Source organism: Liolophura sinensis, chromosome 3 (assembly GCF_032854445.1).
Source record: "Liolophura sinensis isolate JHLJ2023 chromosome 3, CUHK_Ljap_v2, whole genome shotgun sequence".
Classification (NCBI taxonomy): domain Eukaryota; kingdom Metazoa; phylum Mollusca; class Polyplacophora; order Chitonida; family Chitonidae; genus Liolophura; species Liolophura sinensis.
In genome coordinates this window covers 8,473,459-8,500,985 of record NC_088297.1, presented here as the reverse complement: position 1 = coordinate 8,500,985, position 27,527 = coordinate 8,473,459, and the positions used below count along the sequence as shown (strand labels likewise).

Genomic DNA, 27,527 nt, shown 5'->3' with positions numbered 1-27,527 from the left:
ATCACCTTGAAAGATATCATGCATCTGGGTAAAATAAAAGGCCACAAAGGAGAATGTAGCGCTCCATATACTTTCATTGTTTATACAAACCAGGTCATCAATTGGTTATGCATGTATATGGGAGAGAGATCAGTTTTGGGCAGGTTTAAGAGCATGACATCAGTGGCCTATCGTCGACCTGTCGATGCTGAATATCGACAAGTGTTTGTCTGTGCCTGTCTGTATATGCTTATGTACGACAATCACTTTATGTAACCTACTGGCTGCACAGAACATCATATAGGTCAGTATATATGATCGTAACAAAACACACGGACAATGACGATACAAAATTAATGCACACCAGCTTTTATCAGATTTTGTCACACCGTGTTCTTTTCTCTCTCTGCCACACACATAAGTATCAAGAAACCACAAAACAGAACCCTGAAACTTTGTTAGGACTCAAAGCCATCAGTCTTAGTGAGGTAACTGGGGAAAACAGCCTAAACGCTATATGGAAGTGGCTTCGCAATGTTTTAAGGTTTCTTTTTGTTGCAGTCTCCGCGAGATTTTCTATATATATTTATCTGTTTGATTGTTGTTTAACGTGATGCTTAAGAGTTTATTCACTTATACGATGGAGGTCAGTTTTATGAGAGAAGGAATCCAGAGAACCGCCTATAGCGCATACCTTTGGAACACGAACTTTTCAGCGTGCATGTAACATACAGATGTATGTGCTCACCATTAGGGTGACAACCAAGTGGTCTTCACGAACCTTAGACTGAGCACATGAGCTTCGTTGAACGCCTATTGTCACCATGCCCCCACGAACGTTAGACTGAGCACATGACCTCCGTTGAACGTCTATTGTCACCATGCCCCCAAGAACGTTAGACTGAGCACCTGAGCTCCGTTAAACGCCTATTGTCACCATGCCCCCACGAACATTAGACTGAGCACCTGAGCTCCGTTGAACGCCTATTGTCACCCCGACCCCACGAATGATGAGACACAGGAAATCTGCTAATCTCCTGTCCATGCCGGGTTTTGAACCCTCACTTCGGGTGTCGTAGCGATTGGAAGACAAGCGCCTTAACCACGTCATGGGTCGTAGCAATTTGAAGACAAGCGCCTTAACCACGTCATCGGTCGTAACGATTGGAATGCAAGCGCGTTAACCACGTCATCGGCCGTAGCGATTGGGAGGCAACCGCCTTAACCACGTCATCGGTCGTAGCGATTGGGAGGCAAGTGCCTTAACCACGTCATCGGTCGTAGCGATTGGGAGGCAACCGCCTTAACCACTTCATCGGTCGTAACGTTTTGAAGGCTATCTTAAAGGCCACGAACCGCTGGCCTCAGGACGACTGATGGTATTGATGAGTTATTGACCTCCATGAGATTTCCGGTATTTTTCCTTTCTTTTATTTACTCTTATTCTTTTAAGAGTGTGCTTGTCTTGCATGTACCTAATACGGAAATCTACATCCTCAGACTGAACTGCAAACCAGTGTGATATGAACATATTTTTAATTGGCAAATGGACATATCTCTCAGCATGGTTCTGTTGAGAACTGACGTCAAAAAGCTCCCATTTAAACGCTGTGGTTTCCCCGAGGATGTCTATTATTTCCTCAATCCATATACCTGATCACTTTCGTTCATAAGAGATATTGGGGAGAAGGGTGTAAAATAAAGCAAATAAATAATCAAATGAGAAAAGAAATAAAGAAATTAGTTGCCCCTCTCTGAATTTAATATGTAATTCTGTCTCTAAAATACATTTTCTTAATTTACACAACATTTTATCATTAAACAATTGAAATTTCATCTGAATTATGACCGTAATTATTGGCGGACCGACCGTAAAATCATACATGGAGAAATAAAGAAGCAAAAACTGAAGGAATTGGAATTGTAAGCTTAAATAGCATGTATATACACACATTTTTAATACTACCAATACTAACAATAATAGAAATAATAATAATAACATATATATATATATATATATATATATATATATATATATATATATATATATATATATATATATATATATATATATATATATATATATCAGATATTATAAGATATAGATTCATCATCAGAAACATTGTATAACACGTCTTAATTCCCCATCTAAATCTGCTTCAGCAAATCAACCAATATCACATACAATAATTACAAAATGTTGAATAAATAAAAGGAAACGACCTCAAATTTGGAGCCTAAATTTGATAATATCTACAAATATTTAAATGTGTTAAAGGTGTTACATACAGTCCAAAGTAGACGTAGGTCTGTGTGAGTGTGAACAAAATGTTTTAATTTTTATTTTATGGAAGTAAGCAAAAATTAAGCCTTCACGTAAAATATTTCCTATGAATTTTACTGCTGTTAACTAGACTGGAAAACAGGACGGAGAAAAATACATAAAAAAGTGATATTTAAAAGAAAAGCAATACTCATATCTTTAATAGGGCCTGTATAAGTCTGATAATAAAGGTCAGCACAGGTACATCACTAAAAACGGTATAAATTTCTCTTCTGTAAAACTCTTATTTGCTCAAATACTAGTATAATTAAATACATTTGACTATCTGAACTTTAAAGAAACTGTACAGGAGATTTGGGGGGGGGGGGGAGAAAAAAAACATACAAACAAATTTTTGCTCTTATTTAGAAGATGCATCCCAAATAATTGCCTTTTACAAACTGTCAGCCTTGTTTGTGTAGGTTATATCGCACACAATTGTTTAAATAATAGCTGAATCGTGTGTAGAAGTATATGCAAAACCCTGAATATGGACTTAATACCACTTATGCACCACTTCTTACAACCATGATTCTTTTGTGACGTCATTCACCTATATACAGACTTAAAACTTCGTCTCACTCAGAGATATTAAACAGCTAATAAAAACTGACATTTTGGCCGGTCATATTGTAGTGACATTTAGTTAACGTGGTTGAATGTACACAATATGTCTGTCGCCAGAGAATATCAGTTATAAAGTTCTTGTAACTCCCGAATTGCCTTCTCATTTACATATTAGAATTACTTGGAATGTCAGATAGCTGATTAAATCATGTTACATGGCGATACATATAACTTTAACATGAGAGAGTTCTCAACAGTACTTGTTCTGGGACTCATTTTTGAAAACATACATGTCATGAAACATTTGTTCCGAATGCTCTCAACATATTTATTTCTTTGCCCCTGCTCTGTCAACACCAACAGACGATCGAATTGGCGCAGAATTTTACGCAAAAAACTCTAGTAGATCGATGAATAAGCCACAGAAAGAATGCTATTATATAATTCTCGTTATTCGGAAGTAGCCACCAATTCCCAAGCACCCAAATCGATTGGAACTTTGTTACAATTTCCCATCCTGAAGGTGACATAAATCGAAATTATGAGTCCTCGTGCTCGCAACAACAAAGTCAGAGCTTCACTGATATCAGCCGAAATTTTCCGAGATATGCCGACACCCACCGATCTCATCCTACAAGTCTCTGTTGGAGACATGTGGATAAATTTCGAATGGCCAGTTTTCGTAGTGGCAGGCGAAAAACTAACTCACCGGATTTTCTGCTGGTGGCTTCACTTCCATTTCCTCTTGTTGCTCCTTCGTTTCTACGTCGTATTGATTAGCTTTGCTCCTTCGCACCAAGCTGATATATGCCAAGACGTAGAACAAGATGTACGTAAAACTAACGGCAGCGTCGATACCGTGGTATTTCAAACGGTAATCTCTGATGTCGTAGATTTCGCACGAGCCCTCGCGTGAGCAGGAAGAACTCCATAGCCTGCACGTGCTGTCGATGATGTAACCCATGACTATTGGGCCAAGGAACCAACCTGAAATTTGGAAGTAACGGAAACAAAAATGAAAACCGTGTGAACGAAGAACGCATAACTCAAAGCATGATAACTGGAATATGTATCCATATATACGAAAAACATCTCAAATTTCTTCCTCGTCGTCAAGAGCGGACGGCCAACAGCACCATCTTTCCTCCTTTGCATGGCTGTTCTACTTAGCTTCTTCGTGAATCTGGGTCCAATAGTCTGCCTTTCTCCTTCTCTGACAAGAAACTCTTCGTAGCGCTCAGCCGTCCCCTGGGTTCTCAAAGCATTGAAATACGTTTGCTTCCATGAGATCAGGTTTTGACTCCATGGAGAACCCAGGGGACGGCTGACCGCTACAAACAGTTTCTTACCAGAGACTTTCCTTGTATTCCCGGAAAGTTTCATGTTCTAGTACACGAAACAGAAGTTCAGACCCAGCCATTAACAGCAGGAGACAGAACACAGCCCCACTGACAGGCAGTTTATTGGACACAGATTCACGAGGAAGCTTAACAGAACAACCAAAGAAGGAAAGGTGATGCTGCTGGCTTTTCACCCTACACGATGGTGTAGAAAATTTAGGTTTGCTTTATTTTTTCTTATACCTATTCTTCTCACCAGAACAATTAATTACTTTCTTCTTTGAAAATCAAAAATTTTCGCAGCTTATTCTCTCTAGATATGCAGGTTTATAAAAGAAAAAGCTCGAGGAACTGATGATTTGTACAAACCTAATAAAGAACTGACGAATGAAGAGATTCCGATCGCTAGAGATTTGTCTCTGCTCTCTGATGCCCTGTGGAATAAAGGCGTTAGTGAAAGAGTCTGAATAGAAGGCGTATTGGTGTTAAATGACAGCCCCAGTTTTCGCTGATACGACGATGGTCAATTTTATAGCTAGTGGAATCCCGAATATCTGATGTTAACTATCAACCCTTGGCAAGTTACTGACGAACTTTTCTACACGTCAGATTGTCAATGACTTATTGTCACCACATAAACATTGAGAACACACGGGAAAGTAGACTTTCTAGGAACTGAAGAGAGTTCGAACCCACACATGGTGTGTCCTAGTGATTAAATGGCAAGCCCCATAACCACTCTGTCACGAACCGTGGACGCGGAATGACTGCATACATGTAACTGTATTTTAGTTAAATAAGGAAGCGCATTTCGTTTACCACGCGGTTAGTGAATCCTTCTCGTAAGCTGTAAAACCGGGTTCAGTCCCCGGCTCGGTCATCTTAGAAAAGGTGCAGTCTTGCAGTGCGGTAATCGGAAAAATACACTGATCGTCCAGTGGCCAGTACACTGCAACGGAGGTGAGGCGTCGTGTCTGGTGTCTTCGGCATGAAGTTTTCGTGAGGCAGCACACCTTTCATGTCGACCGAGCACTTAAAAAGTCTTACATGGAAAGCCACTGATCCGACAAGATAAATACTGAAAAGAGTATTTGTACTTGGATAGGTAATATAGAATTAAATTTAGAATACAAAACATTTATGTTTAATGAATCCTTTATTCCTCAAAGGAAGAGACAAAAAGCCGGAATGTATTTAAGTATTGATATACAATGATTGACATACCTGATTGGCACCAAGATCCCTGGAATACCGGCTAATCCACTGAGAAGGCTGGAGAAGAACTGAAGAGTGGCAAACACAATGTAGAGGGAACACTCTGAATGACACAGCCCTGGGGTGGCATCTACATCCCGGGTACTAACAGGATCGGTCGTGGAGTTTGATATACACAGGCAATCCACGTATCCCTGGAGTATAAAACAAGACAACACACCAACATGTGACGGGAGACTGTCGTACTATATGCACAAAGCTGTCCAAATCGCAGCCAAAACTGTGTTTGGGGGATATTTCCATTTGGCGATCTATGCCTTGTAAAGGGAACAACTTTTAGGTGTTCATGCCATGGCGCTATCTTTTGGGAATTTCCCTATACATGTAGATCACAACAGCTGCAGAACCAGTTCTGAAATTGAGATTATCGAAATGATTATTATCAGGACCCACGGAAGTGCAGTGTTGAGTATTTGTGGGGCAAAAAAGTCAATTATGGCGTCTGGGCTTAAACGGATGCGCTTTCAACACATTACGGTTGTGCAAAAAATCCGTTCAACAGATCTACAATAGTGATAGTTTCAACGTATGGGCTACTGGGATTGTATAGGCAAAACCTATATATTCCTCAAACCGCCAAAAGTATTTACTGGCATTTTATAGCGGACACTTCCTTCGATATGCTGGGTTTTTACATAAAACCCACATTCCTCTGACCTCCAAAGGGGCTTAGTAACAGTTTCACATAGGGCATTGGTATTGATATTCTGTATTTGGAACACAGTAACAGTGAGACACTTTCTGCCAAAAAAGTGCATTCTTGAGATCTCCAAAGGATTTAATGACAGTAAAACAGCTTCTGACACAAATATTTCCAACAGGCACAGAGCAGAAAAATTCTTACCGTGAGACTTTTGCCGCTACACCCTGCGTGACAAGGTGACAGATAGTTGATTGCGTTCGAGCCACAAACCGGAAAAAAATCTGCTGCGTCACAGTTACATACGGCAGAACAGGAAGAGAAATTTTCCCCAGAAAATTTTACGAGTGGATGTATTTGGTTGCTGAAAGATAACAAATGTAAATGTAGGTTATTCCCCTCCTTGAATCTCATGCGAAACTTATGGCGTGGGTATGGCGTCAAACACCAATAAATAAACAAATAAATCTATAAATCAATAAATAAAGCAGATTTCCAACAAATATACAAACTATCCTGTGCGCGACGTGAAGGTACAAGGTACTGAATAAATAGCCCTGAGCTTTCATTTTTTTTGTTTTTTTTTGCTATACATTACGCTTTAGTATTTTTGAGACTTCATCTTCACGTCAAAGGCAATATGTGCATCGTAACATCTTTGATCATTTAACGCCAGTTTTTGGGGCGTATACCAGCAACTTTACTAAGCATAAATCAAAAGTTAAATACATAATATATTAGGCTGGGCTTGATTCAATTAAATCCTAGTTAAGTTCGTTTATCTTAGGGAGGAAAAAAATTCATACTTTACTCTTACACATTAATGTCGAAATCTTGTATCTGTGGCTGAGGACAGACCAGAAATATACCGATGAGGAAAAGAAGACTGGAGATAATCTGAGTGGTGATAATCAATTTCAACATTCCGTGCAACTCTAGTTTGAGCTTCCGGGTGAGGATACCGCTGAGGAATATCGCTGAGGCGGCTGTTCCCACACCCATAAATCCTGAGGAATCAAACATGTATAAATCTTAAGGAACCAAACACCCATCAAGCCTGAAGAACCAAGCACCCATCAAGCCTGAGGAACCAAACACCCATCAAGCCTGAGGAACCAAACACCCATCAAGCCTGAGGAACCAAACACCCATCAAGCCTGAGGAACCAAGCACGTATTAATCGTGAGGAACCAAACACCCATCAAGCCTGAGGAACCAAGCACGTATTAATCTTGAGGAACCAAACACCCATCAAGCCTGAGGAACCAAGCACGTATTAATCGTGAGGAACCAAACACCCATCAAGCCTGAGGAACCAAGCACGTATTATTCGTAAGGAATCAAACACCCATAGATAATGAGGAACCAATTGACCATAAATCCTGAGGAATCAAACATGCATAAATCTTCAAGAACCAAACACCCATCAAGCCTGATGAACCAAGCACGTATTAATCGTGAGGAATCAAACACCCATAGATAATGAGGAACCAATTGCCCATAAACCCTGAGGAATCAAACACTCATAAATCCTGAGAAATCAAACACCCATAAATCGTGAGGAATCAAGCAGTGACCTGTTAGGACATGTATACGGCTGGCTTCAATATTTAATTTATTAATTTTTCGCCGCTCTCAAGAATATTTCACATATACGTTACGGATGACACTAGTTATTGTGGGAGGAAACTGGGCAGAGCCCGGGGAAAACCAAGAAACATCTGCACGTTTCTGGCACACCTTCCCAACTTTCCACGACGGGAGTGGAATGCAGCATAAGTTGGGTTTGAATTCACAGCTACTGCATTGGTGAGAGGCTCATTGGTTTCACAACAGTGATAGACATGTGCTGTGTTTTGATAGAGTAACGGTTATATTTGTTTATTCATTTCGTGCTAAGCACTGTTCAAACACTCCTGGTTATAACGTTGGCGGTATGATAATGCTGATTTATTTTCGATTACGACGTTGAGATCATATGGACACCAATGCAAGAAACTAAATATTGCGATAACTGTACTCATGTATTCCTTCATTATACCAGCTTTTGGATTATCACAGCTTATTCTTACTACCATTTGCTGTGTTTTTCGTGAAAAAGTTTCTTTTTCATACCGGTTCCGTTATTGCTGTTTTCCGTGAGGTTATTTTTTCATCGAAGAAATAGTTTAATTTTCTATGGTGTGGTTGTTATTTACTAAGTGGAGCTGTTCTCTGAGAGGTGCGGTTGTCTTACCCACGATCATGTTGGATTTGAAGATAGACAGTCCGTAGTAGACTTGCATATATTTAGGCTGAAAGGCGATACTGGCGGCGATACCGAAAACTCGCACGCCGGATGCGATAACACAGAAGACGTAGACTGGACGCCGGGCGAGACGCCAAAGTGCTGGTAGGATTCCTGAGGAAAACAACTGGATGTCATTTATTAATTTCGGATGCAACTGTAAGCAAACAAACAACACAGTAAAAAAATAGTCAATTGATTGGCCAGCCTATTCTATAATGTCCCGTTGCTCATATATCTCCTTACATTAACACAGCTCAGGTTCCTACATACGCTTCCAGGAATAACAGAATACAACAAAACAATATTAAAAAGAAATATATGTACCTTTAATTTTGTCCTGAATTGTTTGATTTGGAATTTAAACATCGTTTTCAACATTATTTTGCAGGTTGTAATCCAGAAAGGCACAAGAAAAGCTCTAGCCAACCACGCCTTCACACACGATGTACGAGGCTAGATTTATTTCTTGATTTATTTATGTTTTAATCGTTTAACGTCATAGTCTAGAAGTTTTCATTTATACGATGACGGTCAGTTTGTGGGTGCAGGAAACTTGGAGTGCCCGGTATAAACCACCGATCTTTGACAAGCTACTGATGAATGTTCCCACGCATGGAGTACAGATCCAAACACCATATTGGTAGAACACAAGTGGCATTGGGTGTTATTAGACTACGACAAAGGTCACACGAGCGTCGTTTTTGTCACCAAGGCCCCATGAACAGTGAAAATGGGAGAATCAGCACATTTGCTGTCTATTGCAGGGTTCGAGCCCACGTGTCGCCTTACTGAAAGGCTAATACCTGAACAATTCGACCAAGGTTCCACTCCACGCAGCAAAAGATAGAAAACAAAGTTTGCAATGTTTTGTCTTTTGCAGCATTCGATGTAGATCCCTTAATATTGTATGTATTGTTTACACTCCATTGCTCGCATTATACTATAATACCCTTATATTATACGCTGATATTGTACGCATACTACATGTATCCCCCAAATTGTTAACTTTTTTAAAGTCAGCTATTAAACGCAATAGTATAGTAAGATAATTGGACAATTTAATGTCTGTGTTTTTTGTTTTGCAATTTATACACTTAGACTTTTGGAAAAATTTTCATTCACTAGATTTCTCCTGGATGGAGCGTAAAACAAATAAGCTATCCCCCGATTAGAAACCAGATAAATATCCCGTATATTTCATTTTCACGGAATAACAAACCTTTTACAGACAACATCGCTTTCTGAATAATGTTTTGCTCCTTATGTTGTTCAGACGGTGAAGAGACTGGGTTGTTTCCTGAGGGAGCATTTGACAGTCTCCGCGGGAAGAGACAGACCGGAAACGACAGGAGGATCCCAAGACCCCCAAATATGAGAAAGCCCAGCCACCATGCACCAATCCAGCGGGGGTCACGCGGCGTCAAAGCCGTCTCTAGGAGAGGGAAATGTAAAGTCAATTGAATTTCTATATACCTGTATCATGGTCACCATTACTAGCGGTACTGCTAGTAATGGCTCCTGGTGCTATTACTAAATATACTGCTACCTATTTTACTGCAAAAACGCTTACTGCTTCGTCTGTTGCGGCTTGTTCATACTGATTATGCCTCTGATAGGCTACTACGACACATACTACTACAGTTACTATACTATTCCTGCTAATACAACTAACTCTAAGTTTTTAAAACTAATTTCCTTGCAACTAACCATACCAAAAATACTACTATAATAAGTTCTACGTGATCTTCTGTTGATTCTAACAATTTCTCTGCGTAACACTGTCATTTTATATTAAAACGGCGTTGAGTTGTCAGTTTGTAATAAAGCGGCGTTGCATTGTCAGTTTGTAATAAAGCCGCGTTACATTGTCAGTTTGTAAAAAACGCAGCCTTACATTGTCAGTTTGTAATAAAACGGTGTTGCATTGTCAGATTAGTAATAAATGGATGTCACAATGACAGATTTTCATAGATGGTTCATTACACTCGTATTAAAATGGCCTAGAAGACATGTAACACAACTGACCTTCCAAGGTGACGTAGATTTTACTGACTGATCCTCCGAGTCCAAATGATATGGCCGGTCCGAATACCGCCAGGGACATGACTACGCCTGTTGTGAAAATAGATACCCAAATATCAATAAATGAATAGACAACTTTCATTTTTAACTTTCTTGCATCTAGTCAACAATAGCAAATTAATCTGTTAAAGATAGCATGAAATTTCATTACTTCAAACATAAAGACTGCATTATACTAAGAGTCTATTGCGTTGAATACGACACAGCCATATGATATAATAATGTAATACAATCTTGCATTACACAGACTTTCTTCCTTCAGATTGTTTTTTTCTCTTTATTATTTCCTCTGCAATGGCCACTCCGACCCAAGATTCAAGGCTAATGAACTGTGAACTATTCCAAAACTTGTTTTTTCTTACATTACATATTCTGTGTCATTTTACCAGAGAGCATGATAACCAGCTTGGCCGTTTTACTGGTTAGCCTAAAGACCTGCTTTGACGTCTCACTGGATAGCCTGATAACCAGCTTGGCCGTCTTACTGGATAGCCTGATAACCAGCTTGGCCGTCTTACTGGATAGCTTGATAACCAGTTTGGCCGTTTTACCGGATAGTCTGATAACCACTTTGACCATTTTACTTGGTAGCCTTATAACCAGCGTGGCCGTTCACCGGATATCCTAATACCCGGATTGGCCGTAGTACTGGACAGTCTGATAACCAGCTTGACCGTATTACTGGGTACTTGATAACCAGCTTGGATGTTTTACTGGATAGCCTTGGGAGACAGTTTTGGTCAATTACATTTACGTATAGCAAAATTTGTATGCACAGTGGAGTATGGTACCATTTCCCGCGGAATACCGAGTGGGGTCAAATCTGAACTGGCCATTGTTCTCTTGCATGCAATTCATGGATAGTGCGTTCATGTCTGCAAAACGTGCAGGAATAACCAAAAGTTACTGTAAGCGGGAACATACGTAATCACTAACCAATGTAAAATCCTGAGCTGGTTTTTGGAACATTGTCATCTATATACGTCTGTACAAGAGGAATTCTTGGAGATTTTGCAATGCCTTGTAGGAACATGCCGGAAGAAATTAGCGTCATGGCAATCATCTTAGCGGCTGAGTAGAAATTCTTCTGATCACCGGTGCACTCTTGTGTGTCCGGAGGTAGAATTGATGCCGAACACAGTCGCCCTTCTTCTTGAGAGGTGACATTCGTCGACACGTTGGACCTACTGCTGGTTGCGCCAAATGAATTATCGGTGAAAAGATAAGGGATGGTACATGTCAGCGCTGAAATACCGTAAATAAAACAGCAGAGCGCAAGAATTCTAGGAATGTGGGAATTACGCCCGAAGTAAGATACAAACACTACTGTGATGAGGAAGCCAGCGTCGTTCATACTCAGCAGTATGCCACTCTGCGAGCTGCTCAAACCGAACTGCTTCTCTATCGTTGTGATCTGCGACGTGAGAAAAGACGACAGCGCTGATGTTACCATGCCAACAATGCCGTAATACACGGCAAACGGCACCATTGACGTCAGACAGCACTCTCGCCATGACTTGCTCAGGGTATCCCGGTGGTCTTTCTCTTCCGCTGGTTCCCCCTTCTTTTGGTTTTTGGGACCCTTCTCCGACATCTCGATAGTTGCCACGGTAACGGTTTCCATGCGAAAGGGCCTCAACAAGATCTACGGGAGAGATAAATCAGTAAATTTTATTAGAAATTTGTGTTGTTAATCTGACGATATGGTCTATATTTTTTCACTTTGGCATGCACCACTGGTTTCTCAATGACCGAAATGGCATACTTAGTTAAGTGCTATTGTTAAAACTCTCGTCTCATTTTGAACACCGGATCGGGTCATACCGTAGACTTTAAAATGGTGCGTGTTGCTGCATCGCTCGGCGTTCAGCACTGACAGGTTAGAGCAAGGAAACAGCACTGGTAGGCCCAGTGTCGCCGGGTGGGGTGTGATGCGTGATGTCTTTAGCTTGATACTTCAGTGGTGGCAACACCTTGGCGGTATGGACTCGCCCTACCGCAAGAGGACGCACTTTATATGTAATCACACCTAACGAGTGAAAAACTAGGTATAACGTAACATCCCAGGCATACATACATAGATTCAATGTGGACAAAATACTGCCGCTTCCTTTCTCCAGACAATAAACATATTGATCAGTTAAAACATTTTTTTAAGACTATAAGTGTATTTATTTGATTGATTTGTCTTTAACACTATACTCTAGAATTTCTCAAGTGATGGCGGCCAATAATGGATGGAGTAAATAGTATAGTAAATCATATTCAAGATTACGCCATGTTAAATCGAAATCGAGGCTTGGTGTGCAGTTGTTACAAAATGGCGCTTAGAGGCTGGTGTAAACATATATTCAGAGTGACCGCAAACAAGAAGTTCTCAGAAGCTGCGAAGTTTCTGACAGTGTCTGCATTAGTAAGGTACACTCTTTCCTTAATAATGGATAAGCACCAGAAGTGTTTAACCACAACGTTTGACCCCAGAAGGCAAGCCTGCACACAAAGTTTTGTTTTCGATTTCACATGGTTCGTCACAGAGCCGGGTAACAAAAATCTGTTATTTTTCAGCTGGCGCTTTTTAGATTTACAGTCCGATGGCAAGCACACTGACTGAAATCCCTCCACTCAGGCAGAATAAGTAATTGGAAGCAGGCCGTAACGTGTGCAAGCTGACGCGGATAAAACTAGTCATAGAAATATACGTTAAAACGTGACAAAAGTGATATCAGAGCTGTAATTAGTCTGACTGACCTAATATAGTCCACACTGAGGCGATCGAGGCTATTCTGTCGATGTCTCTAATTTATCTTTTACTTGAATAATATGATCTATTGATTACACCCTTCTCAAAAGTTCGGTGTGCTTAAGGTATGGGACGTATTAAAATATAAAATGCGAGACAGTAATAGGTAATTATTTTAATACCTTCAGTGTTTCTTATTTGGCATTTTTCCTTTCTCAAAATCGTAGTATAATCTGGAAACAATGTGTTATAATAAAGGATTTTGTCATGCACAGGTAACTGACACATTTACAAATGTTTGTAAGAGTTACCACAACGGAGAGGGCGAAAACTGGGCTTGAACCCATGATTTTGGTGGAGATCTCACGATGGGCGTAAAAAGCATAATATTTTGTGTATGAAGTAAGCATGAATCTTTCTGTTAATCCATTGTTTTTTTTTTTTCCTGAGAGTTGTTCTTCTAAGATTCAGATTGATTCATAACAGTGCGTCTTTTAAAGAGTTAACAGGGTATAACGGTTTATAGTTTTGCTTACTATATTATTTCGGTCACAGATCACTCTACTGGTTGCAGACTGAACCCAATGCCGGCATATACTTGAGGTGCTGTCTCACTGGAACATCATGCCGAAGACACCAGATATGACGCTCCACTCAGTCACAATGCATGTATATTTACTCCGCCAGGTCGACTGGTTTTTGATCTACCTACTTTCCAAACTAGAGAGACACTAAACTTGTCCTTGGCATCACATGGGATTGAACCCCGGGACTCAGGGCTTCCAAAAAAATACAAAAAAGATAAAAGTATTTTAAAGGATGTTGTAATATTTCAGATGTTTGTCAGAGTAACCTTGCTTCATGTTTTCTTTTCTTTCCTTTTGCGCCCAATTTGATTTATATTAGTTACTTCTCGTGCTTATATTATGTAACTCTGTCATACTGAATACCGAATATCGCTAATATCTATTTAAACTTTGTAACAATAAGCTTATCTTTATAACCCTTGCATTTTCGCCATTCGTGACAAACAATGTACAGAGTATACATACCTGTTTAGACAATACACACATATACATATAGCATACTTCATATGATCCCATGCATTGTGAGTTGTCGATATTTTCATACGTTACTTACATCTACTGGTAAACTGTTCTTTTCGTTTCTGACATCAACAGCGAACACACAGGTCTAGCCACTTGGGCCTTTGCTCAATGCAATTATAACGAGGTATCCCGTACCTTGCGAAAACAGGTCAAATTTTCACTGCAGCCCATACCTTGCTGAGACGGATCAGATTTGTACTGCAAACAATCAACTCGGTCACCCAGAATTCAGCGGAGTACTCTGAACACCTACATAATGCCCAGAGTCGTCGCCAGGGGGCATTGCTTAATGACAGCTGCATGCAATGCCATTGCGCTTTGTCGCCATGGGAACGCCACTTAATTGCAAATACCGCACATTCATCTTTGATTAAATTTGTTTCATAACTATGGATGGGTCACTCATTGACAGTGTGACCGGGTGATAGTTATATATTACATTACGTGACCATTATTTAAATGTAAACTGAACAGAACTCAGTGGACATGACCGCTTCTCTTAAGGCACATCACGATCGGGGTCCCCAAGAGATGTAAGATTTTGGTCTGAGATCATGTACCTTGCAGCACATTAATGCAGACGGATTTGCGAACATACTGTTGTAGCGTTCGATAGGTATTAATAAAGGTTACACCAGCTCAATGATATTCATTTACATTTATGAAGTAAATTTGTAAAACTTATCCTCAGAAATATATTCCTCCAAACTTTCGCGTGGTACTGTGACATTCCACCACATATAAAAAACCACATATCAAAAAATTAACCTAGCATGATCACCATTTGTTGAGTTGTGGTTCCAAGAAGTGAAGTCAAAGCATTTGTTTAATCTTGGTAAACTCAAGAGGAGTGGGAAGCAACACTACAAACAACAAACAGTTTTCAGCTCTGTCCAACACAGGCAAAATTGTGATATATTTTTAACTAGGTGCATAAAGGCAGTACAGAAATTCATAAATTATCAAGAACCTAAAATGTCTGTGGGGCGGTTGTATCCAATCGGCGGTATTTCGCACCTCAGTTCGAGGGAAACCTTGGCACCCAATTGGCCGAATTACGCATGTGTAACCTAAATGGGCTTGGAAATTACTCGAAATGGTTCCTTGACATTATATACGTACCCTATGTGTAACCCTCTACAACATATCTCGTCCACGGTTTCAACAGTAATATTTGCACATATTTTCAATTTCATTGTTAATGGCTTTTCGTACCAAATGTCGTCATATAACTTCTGCTGTGAATTTGTTATGTTTTGACGGACACCAGGGGGATATCAGCGGGAGGAAAGTGTTGATCAAATGAGGACTGGTCTGGGAGATAAACACCATGATAATCACGAGGAAGTCATGACGGACACCAGGGGGATATCAGCTGAAGGAGGGTGTTGATCAAATGAGGACGGGTCTGGGAGATAAACACCATGATAACCATGAGGAAGTCATGACGGACACCAGGGGCATATCAGCTGGAGGAAAGTGATCAAATGAGGACTGGTCTGGGAGATAAACACCATGATAATAAAGAGGAAATGTCATGACGGACACCAGGGGCATATCAGCTGGAGGAAGGTGCTGATAAAATGAGGACGGTCTGGGAGATAAACACCATGATAACCATGTGGAAGTCATGACGGACACCAGGGGGGATATCAGCAGGAGGAAAGCGTTGATCAAATGAGGACTGGTCTGGGAGATAAACAGCATGATAACCACGAGGACGTCATGATGGACACCAGGGGGATATCAGCTGGAGGAAGGTGTTGATCAAATGAGGACTGGTCTGGGAGATAAACAGCATGATAACCAAGAGGAAGTCATAACACAAGGATGATACTGGCTGAAAGAAGGGATTATATGTACCCGAATCTGATTATCAGAAGGGTAAATGAATTGTAGTGTGGGATGTAAATGTTAAAATTAATACTTTTAAAAAACATATAGCGGTAATATAACATCTTGTTACAACCTGCGACAATCATTACGATGCGTAATGTTATCAATCATATTTCATAGCATTCAAGTTGTGACTTCTAACTACACGTAATGTAATCAATATTTATTTGATTGGTGTTTTACACCGTACTCAAGAATATATCACTTAAATGTTGGCGGCCAGCATTTTGATGGGAGGAAAGTGGGCAGAGTCGAGAAAACAGGCTGCTGGCAGACCCTCCCACGTATGGTTTGTAATAAATCGGACAACTATATATATTTTTGTCGTTGTACAGCAAGAAACTCGTCGGTTTCACTTCATATAAAGACCAACATATGTATACACTTGGACCATGAGTTAAAATGAATGTCTGACGTCACGATATAGTGATAGGAAATAGTGTGTTCCTTGTAGCCATCAAAACTAGGTAACCACAGCAATGGTTATTTATTTATTTGATAGGCGTTTTACGCCGTACTCAAGAATATTTCATTTATACGACGGAGGCCAGCATTATGGTGGGTGGAAACCGGGCAGAGCCTAGTGCAAACCCACGACCATCTGCAGGTTTCTGCCAGACTTTCCCACGTACGGCCGGAGAGAAAGCCAGCATGAGCTGGACTTGAACTCACAGCGACCGCATCGACGAGAGGCTCCTGGGTCACTACGCTGCGCTAAGCAATCGTTAGATGAACTTGTTGTTAATAAGGACACATATATGTCGCCAAGTTAACGTTAGTTTATGCTGCACCGTGTTCTGGTGATATTTCTAAGGATACAATGCATTTTTCGGTATATTATGTAAGGTTAGAAACACCTTGCATCAATCAATTGGAAGTGTCTGGTTCATCAAACATGAAACAGAAACTGAGATTTAGAAAAAAGAAACGCATAATAGTTGGCTTGACTGGAAAAAAAAACGTGTATTTACTCGTTGACACAGAAATAAACCGAGATTTATCGCCAACGGAAAGCATGTCACCCTATAAATTTTGATGTCCATAATGCAAATATTGTCATCACTGTGAGCTCTAGGCTACATGTACTTTTGTGTAACCTCCGAACGCACAATGACAATGGAATATTGAGGACATTTGAACTAATAAATTAAAAACTTCTTGACCATGAGAATACAAGAGAAGGGAAGTTAAGAGTGGGCTTCCCTCTGATGAGCTTAATGTGTAAAGGAAACCAAAGTTAAGCATAGCAACAAATTAAATTTTTTTATGGTCTACACCATATAGTATTATGTTCGTTCATTTTATTTAGAGTGGCATTTCTTTTTATTACCATACTGGTAAAATCGATGAAAATGAAGACGTAACCTCTGTTAAAGGCAAAGAAAACACTAAAATGAAGTATATATCAGCTGAAAGACTATTAAACATTGTCCAGGAAAATAGCTCGACTTATTTATTTAGATTTCTTCCACCGAGTAAAATGGTTTAAAAACATCGGACTCTACATGAAGGTCTATAGATCCTTATGAATATGCATTTTTAATGATGGAATCTTGCAGTTCATATATGTAAAGTGGCAAAAAGCTGATGTGACGTCACTGGCTTCACATAGTATGGTCAGAAAAACCCATCGTAAAATCCTGCGTTTAAAATGTATTTTACTGGGATGAAAAGCAAATCTAAGAAAATAAATCGAATTACTATCCTTGACAGAGTTAATGCTCTTTAATCAGATATATACTTCACGTTACTCTTTTCTTTGCCCTAATGAGTTAATTGAGAGAATAAAACATTTTATGGAAATTAGCTTAGTAATGTTTTCATCTGCTTGATTGTTGTTTAGCGATATGTGCTTAACAATTTGTTCAGTTACACAATGGAGGTCAGTCTTATAAGTGAAGGAATCCAGAGTACCGCCTAAAGCGCATACCTGGAACAAGAACTCTTCAGCGTGTATGTAACAAACAGATATGTGAGCTCACGATTAGGGTGACAACCAAGTGGTATTCAACGAAAATTACGCTGCGCACATGAACTCCGTTTAACGCCTGTTGTCACCAAGACCCCACGAACGTTAGACTGAGCACATGAGCTCCGTTGAACACCTGTTGTCACCAAGATCTCACGAACGTTACACTGAGCACGAGCTCCGTTGAACGCCTATTATCACCAAGGCCCCACCAACGTTAAACTGAGCACATGAGCTTCGTTGAACGCCTATTGTCACCAAGACCCCACGAACGTTAGACTGAGCACGAGCTCCGTTGAACGCCTATTATCACCAAGGCCCCACCAACGTTAGACTGAGCACATGACCTCCGTTGATCGCCTATTGTCACCAAGGCCCCACCAACGTTAGACTGAGCACATGAGCTCAGTTGAACGCCTATTATCACCAAGGCCCCACCAACGTTAAACTGAGCACATGAGCTCCGTTGAACGCCTATTATCACCAAGGCCCCACCAACGTTAGACTGAGCACATGACCTCCGTTGATCGCCTATTGTCACCAAGGCCCCACCAACGTTAGACTGAGCACATGAGCTCAGTTGAACGCCTATTATCACCAAGGCCCCACCAACGTTAAACTGAGCACATGAGCTCCGTTAAACGCCTTTTGTTATCAAGGCTCCACGAACGTTAGACTGAGCACATGAGCTTCGTTGATCGCCTATTGTCACCAAAGCCCCACGAACGTTAGACTGAGCACATGAGCTCCGTTGATCGCCTATTGTCACCAAAGCCCCACCAACGTTAAACTGGGGACCTGAGTGCCTTTGAACGCCTACTATCACCAAGGCCCCACGAACGTTAGATTGAGCACATGAACTCCGTTGAACACCTGTTGTCACCAAGATCTCACGAACGTTACACTGAGCACGAGCTCCGTTGAACGCCTATTATCACCAAGGCCCCACCAACGTTAGACTGAGCACATGACCTCCGTTGATCGCCTATTGTCACCAAGGCCCGACCAACGTTAGACTGAGCACATGACCTCCGTTGATCGCCTATTGTCACCAAAGCCCCACGAATGTTAGACTGAGCACATGAGCTCCGTTGATCGCCTATTGTCACCAAAGCCCCACGAATGTTAGACTGAGCACATGAGCTCCGTTGATCGCCTATTGTCACCAAAGCCCCACGAACATTAAACTGGAGACCTGAGTGCCTTTGAACGCCTACTATCACCAAGGCCCCACCAACGTTAGATTGAGCACATGAGCTCCGTTGAACGCCTATTGTCACCAAAGCCCCACCAACGTTAGACTGGGCACCTGAGCGCCTTTGAACGCCTGTTGTCACCAAGGCCTCACGAACGTTAGACTGAGCACATGAGCTCCGTTGAACGCCTATTGTCACCAAGGCCCCACGAACGTTAGCCTGAGCACATGAGCTCAGTTGAACGCCTATTATCACCAAGGCCCCACCAATGTTAAACTGAGCACATGAGCTCCGTTGAACGCCTATTGTCACCAAGACCCCACGAACGTTAGACTGAGCACGAGCTCCGTTGAACGCCTATTATCACCAAGGCCCCACCAACGTTAGACTGAGCACATGACCTCCGTTGATAGCCTATTGTCACCAAGGCCCCACCAACGTTAGACTGAGCACGAGCTCAGTTGAACGCTTATTATCACCAAGGCCCCACCAACGTTAAACTGAGCACGAGCTCCGTTGAACGCCTATTATCACCAAGGCCCCACCAACGTTAGACTGAGCACATGACCTTCGTTGATCGCCTATTGTCACCAAAGCCCCACGAACGTTAGACTGAGCACATGAGCTCCGTTGATCGCCTATTGTCACCAAAGCCCCACGAATGTTAGACTGAGCACATGAGCTTCGTTGATCGCCTATTGTCACCAAAGCCCCACGAACGTTAGACTGAGCACATGAGCTCCGTTGATCGCCTATTGTCACCAAAGCCCCACCAACGTTAAACTGGGGACCTGAGTGCCTTTGAACGCCTACTATCACCAAGGCCCCACCAACGTTAGATTGAGCACATGAGCTCCGTTGAACGCCTATTGTCACCAAAGCCCCACCAACGTTAGACTGGGCACCTGAGCGCCTTTGAACGCCTATTGTCACAAAGGCCTCACGAATGTTAGACTGAGCACATGAGCTCCGTTGAACGCCTATTGTCACCAAGGCCCCACGAACGTTAGCCTGAGCACATGAGCTCAGTTGAACGCCTATTATCACCAAGGCCCCACGAACGTTAATCTGAGCACATGAGCTCCGTTGAACGCCTATTGTCACCAAGGCCTTACGAACGTTAGACTGAGCACATGAGCTCCGTTGAACGCCTATTGTCACCAAGGCCCTACGAATTATAAGACACAGGAAATCTACAACTTTCTTGTCCATGCCGGTTTTGAACCCTCACCTCGGATGTCGTAGTGATAGGAAGGCAAGCGCCTTAACCCCATCCTTGACTGTAGTGCAGTTGTTTCGCCGAGGATGTCTATTGTTTCCTCAATCCATATACCTGATCACTTTCGTTCATAAGAGATATTGGGGAGAAGGGTGTAAAATAAAGCAAATAAATAATCAAATGAGAAAAATAAAAAAATTAATTGCCCCTCTCTGAATTTAATATGTAATTCCATCTCTAAAATACATTTTCTTAATTTACACAACATTTTATCATTAAACAATTGAAATTTCATCTGAATTTATTTAATTATTGGCAGACTGACCGTAAAATCATACATGGAGAAATAAAGAAGCAAAAAGTGAAGGAATTGGCATTGTAAGCTTAAATAGCTCGTAAATACACACATTATTTAATACTACTACTAATAATAGCAATAATAATAACATATATATATATATATATAATAATAATAATAATAATAATATTAATTCCCCATCTAAATCTGCCTCAGCAAATCAACCAATACCACATACAATAATTACAAAATGTTGAATAAATAAAAGGATACGACCTCAAATTTGGTGCCTAAATTTGATAATATCTACAAATATTTAAATGTATTAAGAGTGTTACATACAGTCCAAAGTAGACGTAGGTCTGTGTGAGTGTGAACAAAATGTTTTAATTTTTATTTTATGGAAGTAAGCAAAAATTAAGCCGTCACGTAAAATATTTGACTGAATTTATGAATTTTACTGCTTACAGTGTTGATCGCATCCTACACTGCTTTGATCAACCCCTCCTTTCAGTCCATATCCCCCTGGTGTCCATCATGAATTCTTCATGGTCATCAAGGTGTTGATCTCACAGATTGCTGTCATGGATCAAAATCCTTCTGTCAGCTGGTGTGATTTCCTCATGTTTATTAAGTCGTTGATCTCCCAGACTGCCGTCCTCATTCAATCAACCACTTCCTTCAGCCATCCTCCTGTGTCCATCATAAATTCCTCATGGTTATCAAGGTGTTGATCTCCCAGGTCGCCGTCCTCATTTGATCCACCACTTCCTTCAGCCATCCTCCTGTGTCCATCATGAATTCCTCATGGTTATCATGGTGTTGATCTCCCAGGCCGCCGTCCTCATTTGATCAACCCTTTCCTTTAGCTATCCTCCTTGTGTCATGAATTCCTCATGGTGCTGATCTCCCAGACTGCTGACTTCATTTGATCAACCCCTTTCTAGTTCAACTATCCTCCTTGTGTCATGACTTCCTCATGGTTATCATGGTGTTGATTTCCCATATCACTGTCCTCATTTGATCAATAACCTCCTTCAGTTGACGATTCTTTTGACACACTTGCTGTTAATTAAAGAGAAAGAAGAAATAAAATTCACATATTTATTTGATAACTGTTTATGACTTCAGCTATAAAACAGCAGTCAGGTTTATGAGTGGATGTCCACAAACCTCTTCCACATTCTTAACAAATCTGTCTGGTGCGCCAGACCCCTAACTTCAGACAAAAAGGGGCAGGGTGGCACTTTTTTAGTGCGAATAATAGCCCAAAAAGTCCAAAAAAATAAAAGAAATGCAATAGATCAAAGTGTGTATTCATAAGAAGAGTTTCCTGCTTTAGGGGATTATCCTAAATGGACAAACAAAGAATTTATAAAACTACTAATCACTGCTGGGGCCTTATTTAGATTATTACAGTCTGGCCAGACAAGGGCCACTGGTTAATGGGGCTCATTAGCCCTTCCCCCGAGGGGCAGGGCAGATATTTATGGCCCTCTAGAGGCGCAGGGTGCTCTGATTTGTGCAAACGAGGGGTTTGTGCACCAGAACCATTGCGAGTGCTTGATTATTGTTGAACGTCAAACTCAAAGCTTTTTTTCACTTCTCTGATGGTAGTCAGTTCCATGGGTGGACTAAAAAGTGCAGAAAGACAAAGAGGTTTGACGCGTGACTGTACATGGGAGTGTCCTGGGTCTCTCCCTGATGAGGCGGATGCTCTCATTAATGATTTACTAATGAACAAGACTGACTGTCCTCACCTCATAAACATCCTTGTGCTCCTCTGAAACAAATCTGTATATTTCTGTTTCTTTCCCTCGATCATCGATTTCAATTCCATCTAAGGGGATCAAGGTCTGTAGAAGACAGAATGCACAAATCAGGCATAAAAGGATAATATGTTAACCTAATGAGAAAACATGCAATGGAAAGTATTACAGGGTAGCTCTGAGCACTTAAAGGTGAATTCAATCATAAACAGCCTAAACTATGAGTGCTTTTACGCATATCTCAATATTTCAGCATTTAAGACATTCATTGTGACAGGCATATGTTATCCATGAACAACCAGTTGGCATAATTTATTTATTTCACTGATGTTTGATACCGTATTTAAAGAATATTTCACTTATATGACAGCCACCAGCATTACGGTGGCAGGAAAGTGAGCAGAGCCCGCGGGAAATCCACAACCCACAATCTACAGGTTGCTGACAGATGGCAGACCAAGCCATATGAGCTGAACTTAAGTGAGTGAGTGAGTACTTGGGGTCTAACGTCGTACTTAACAATTTTGCAGTCATATGGCGATGAAGGCATCCTTAGAGTGTATGTAATGTGCCTCCTTCTTGCAGGAAGATCTTATATCTTCACTGAGAGGACTTACCGAAGGCATGTAAGCTGCCCCGCCTCAGCCATTATATTGACACATGTCAACCAGTCATTGCACTATCCCCCTTATGCTGAACGCCAAGAGAGGAAGCTACAACTTCCTCTTCTTTAAGGTCTTAGGTGTGACCGCAGCGGACCCTCTTCCTACTGCGCTATCAGGGCCGGTAGCTGATCCTGAACTCACAGCGATCGTATTACTGGGAGGTACTTGGGTTACTGTTCTACGCTAACCACTAGGCCACTGAGCACCCCCCACCCAACCCCCACTTGATTTTACAATAAATACCTTATCTCTCACCTCAATGGGACCATTTTCCAGGGAGGATGTGTACTCATTCACAGTGTCATACATCAGTTTCAGTTTCCGAAAGGCCGTGTTAATCGTCTGCAATAACTCATCCACTTTAGCTTTCCGCTCCTTGAACACAGGAAGCGTTGTCTGCTGGGTGTAACCATTGGGGAGCTGCCGAATACACAGAGTAACATGAAAACAAATTTATTTATTTATTTATTGATTTGATTGGTGTTTTACACCGTACTCAAGAATATTTCACTTATACGACGGCGGCCAGCATTATGGTGGGAGGAAACCAGGCAGAGACAAATTGCTTACATGTATTTATTTATTTATTTGATTGGCATTCTACACTGTATCCAAGAATACTTCAATTGCGGGACGGCAGCTTGATTAGTTATAAATGTGCGTAAAACTTCACTGCACTAAGCAAAACACACTGGGTACTAAAACAAGTGACCTTTTTTAAAAGCCCTCTTTAGTAAAAAATTTTGTTGTTGACTGCCATAATCAAGAATTTTTCATTTATATGACATTTTAGGTGACCTGTTTTCTTGGTATAGGAAATTGGAAGGCCCCAGAATAAACCAAAGGCCTCTACAATGTACCTTACAAACCTTCCGCCTCAAAGCATCAGTCAAAATCTCCCCAGTGCCTCAGTGTATCTCCAGTAAAAATGACACAACCTACAGCCCGGGAGCACTTGTTGCTATGACTACAGCCTGTCTCTCTCAAGTATACCCGAGAGATGCCGGAGACCTTATCTTTTTTATTCCATGGACAGGTTAGTTAGTCAAGTCATTGTTTGATAGCAAAAAAAAATAAAAACTCTTACAAAATGTTTACTGTCAGATTCCTATGCCACGGCATCTCTAACTGCACTCATCATCAAAGGGCACTGTTGTTGTTGTTGTTGCCTGACAGTGGAATTTTGGGTAGCCCCGGGCAATCAGGGTAAGTTATTTTCGCACCTGAACACACATACCTGCATCACTTTTAACACCTGGAACAATTCATTTGTCTTATTAACAATCTCATGGACAAATTCTTGACCCGCCCGACACAGTAGGGCATAATTAGGCTCCTTAGGGGCTGGTGTTCCCTGGGGCTGCTGAGACCCAGCCGGAGGCTGGACTGCTACCCCGGCTGTTTGTGGGGTGACCTGCTGTTGCTGTGAGACTGGCACCTGTTGTTGTTGTTGTTGCTGCTGTTGTTGTTGAACAGGGGTATAAGCCGCTTGACCCACCAAACAGGGTTGGTTAAACGATGCCATGCTGGTTTAAATGAAACTGAAACCAAAGATATAAGTGACATATGTCATGAATACTCACAACATGAATAGTCAAATCAAATACAGTTTTTTAATAAGATATGATTGTGAAAGTACTTTATTCCTGGGCATACTCAAGCTACATTAAGACAAAATCACTAAATATGTTATTTCAAAATTCTGAAATCTATCAGGATGACTCTTCTTGCGCTCAAATTTACTATTGTTTGAAGATATTACTAAGTAGTACGTCAGAAAGCCTGCACAAGCATATATATGTATGCATTAGGGGTAGCCAAAAGTAATATTTATTTGATTGGTGTTTTACGCTGTGCTCAAGAATATTTCAATTATACGACAGCGTCCAGCATTATAGTGGGAGAAAACTGGGCAAAGCCCAGGGGAAACCCACAATCATCTGTAGGTTACTGGCAGACCTTCCCACATACAGCCGGAGAGGAAGACAGCATGGGCTTGACTTCACAGCGACTGCACTGCTGAGAGGCTCCTGGGTCATTATGCTGCACTAGCACGCTAACCAACTGAGCCACGGAGGCCCCCCCAAATGTAGCAGATTTTTTCCGAAGGGTGACAAGAGGCATAAATCAGCAGATCTACAATTCCAACCCATATTACATGAGAGTGGAAACTCTAATTTTTCTGACAGCCATAGACAGGTTTTAGGCTCATTTCTAGGAACTAAAATTGTAGGGTAGGTAACCGGAATAAACAACATATTTGTCAATATTTTAATTTTTGGTGCATCTTCTAAATTAAGATAAATTATAAATAGCCTGTAGATGGATATTTCACAATGCGCTATCTACCTGAACGAAACTGAAACAATTCACACTGCTTCATAGAAAAAAAAAAAACAGAATCAGTAGTTACCATATTTTTGTTCTTGTTACACTTCTTGACATGTTTGGATGGGATCTTTTTCTATTCAGAACTGTATGCGATTTTTTTTTCTTCTTCAGTGTTGTACTTAGGGACAATCGGCATCAACCACTTACTGTTACCAATGTCCCACAGACTAACAATAAGTCATTTACGAGTGAGAATCTACCTAAACCTTGTGTTTCTTAGCAACAATGTCATGAATGTACATTATCCACCTTAATCACTTGGCCACAATCTGGTCACTTATAATTTTGTTATAGGCCTAGGTATAGGCCTAATCCTCAACCACGGTCAAAATTTTCTTTCAGAAACAAATATTGGCCCACCTTACATAATATACATGGGTTGAAAGGTTTTGTTATTTAAAGCTTTTCAAAGTGATGTCATCTAATATAACTCAAAGTTAAGGGATATATTAGAATCCATTCAAACTACTCTAATACAAAATGGACAAAGTTCATGTGGACAAAAACTTACTTAAATGTGTCAGAACATATATCCATGGTATAAATTCAACTTCGTTCTTCTGATTTTGGTCATTTTGGTTCCATTTAGAGGTCTTAAAAACACTAGAAAAGGAATGACAATAACCAGGAAAGATGCACTTGCATGTAGAGTGCAATTGAATTCACGACATTTTCCCTAAAATATTACACGGTACACGTGTCTCGTCCTCAGTGTGGTCTTCTGCTTGTTCTGTCAGTCATTAGATGTTGCCATAATTTGATTTGAGACCTCAAAAACTCCAAAGGTATTCACTTTCTTTCACCTTCCAATGCTGGCGCGAAACATCCTACGCACGCTACGCTGTTGTTGTAGCCGCAGCCTTGAGGCGTCTTGAAGGCATGATTTGTCGAGAATGGTTTTCGCATTTTTCAAGCTGTAATTCATATTTACGGATATTCACAAGGTTTGTTTAATGACATGCGTGGAAACAAACCCACGATTAAAGAAATATTCTTTTTAAGTATATTAAAATAGGCTAATTATTAACACTGCAATCTGCCTTATCGATTATATTTGCCTTTCTTTGTGGTTAATCTCTAAATTTGTATCGCATATTTTTACACATGTTCACAATATGTTACAGTATTGGAAAAGTTGATTAATATCAAGCAATTAAATAATGTTTATGTTGAAGTGTGAAAGAAAAAATTGCTCCTGGTAGACACCATTTGCTTCAATTTTGGCTTTAGCTTTTATTAGAGAGGTTTGATAAAATGGCTGTTTCCAAGTAGCGGTTCGAATCTGACTCAGGTAGAGAAATCAAACGGGGATTTTGACCTTCATTTCTGCAGATTTCTACAGGCGTTCGTTACAGTTAGGACAGCAGATGTTTAAATTCATCACTGAAATGTCGCTTTGCATGAACTATTTATCGCTGGTTGGTAAAATAGCCGTGAAGAGACCCAACCACGATTTCGATAGCTGAAGTTGCAACACAGGGTTCGAGTCTCGAACTAGTCAACTACATTTGCTGTGCAATTTCCGAGATTTTACTCCAACAAATTTAAATTTCTGCTGACTAACTGATCAGTTAGATACCCCATAAAGTCTGTAGGCAGAAATGACTCGGCAAAAAGTCATCTTTCTCTATGTAAATACGCTGTGTTTTGAAATTTAGAACGCGTATGTTTGAACTGTCTGCAGATGTCTTTGGTCATATGAGTTTAGTTGTTTCTCTGTTACTTTCATCATTTAACCTGCTGTGGCTATATCTCAAGCATTAGATGCACTTACCTACT

At 40.7% G+C, this 27,527-nt stretch overlaps 2 protein-coding genes across 4 annotated transcripts; both read right to left on the bottom strand.

Annotated features, from left to right (window-relative positions):
* Positions 1-3,029: 3,029 nt before the first annotated feature.
* On the bottom strand, positions 3,030-12,090 carry LOC135463319 (solute carrier organic anion transporter family member 1B3-like). Its single transcript, XM_064740580.1, has 10 exons — positions 11,433-12,090; positions 10,440-10,526; positions 9,591-9,846; positions 8,739-8,751; positions 8,361-8,568; positions 6,942-7,131; positions 6,329-6,488; positions 5,434-5,618; positions 4,579-4,643; positions 3,030-3,856 (listed from the first exon to the last, which is right to left on the bottom strand). Exons 1-10 carry the CDS (start codon positions 12,088-12,090, stop codon positions 3,570-3,572), a joined length of 2,109 nt encoding a protein of 702 aa, XP_064596650.1. The 3' UTR covers positions 3,030-3,569.
* A 9,032-nt stretch (positions 12,091-21,122) lies between these two features.
* LOC135463811 (mediator of RNA polymerase II transcription subunit 30-like) lies at positions 21,123-26,589 on the bottom strand. Of its 3 annotated transcripts, XM_064741258.1 has the most exons (6): positions 26,260-26,589; positions 25,771-25,915; positions 24,595-24,898; positions 23,613-23,777; positions 22,684-22,779; positions 21,123-21,988 (listed from the first exon to the last, which is right to left on the bottom strand). In XM_064741258.1, the coding sequence occupies exons 3-6, from the start codon at positions 24,880-24,882 to the stop codon at positions 21,890-21,892; spliced, it is 648 nt and encodes a 215-aa protein (XP_064597328.1). In that variant the 5' UTR covers positions 24,883-24,898; positions 25,771-25,915; positions 26,260-26,589; the 3' UTR covers positions 21,123-21,889. The 3 variants fall into 3 exon arrangements, with proteins under 3 accessions (XP_064597328.1, XP_064597326.1, XP_064597327.1); XM_064741256.1 differs by having other exon boundaries at positions 25,771-26,589; XM_064741257.1 differs by lacking the exon at positions 25,771-25,915.
* Between the last annotated feature and the right edge of the window lie 938 nt (positions 26,590-27,527).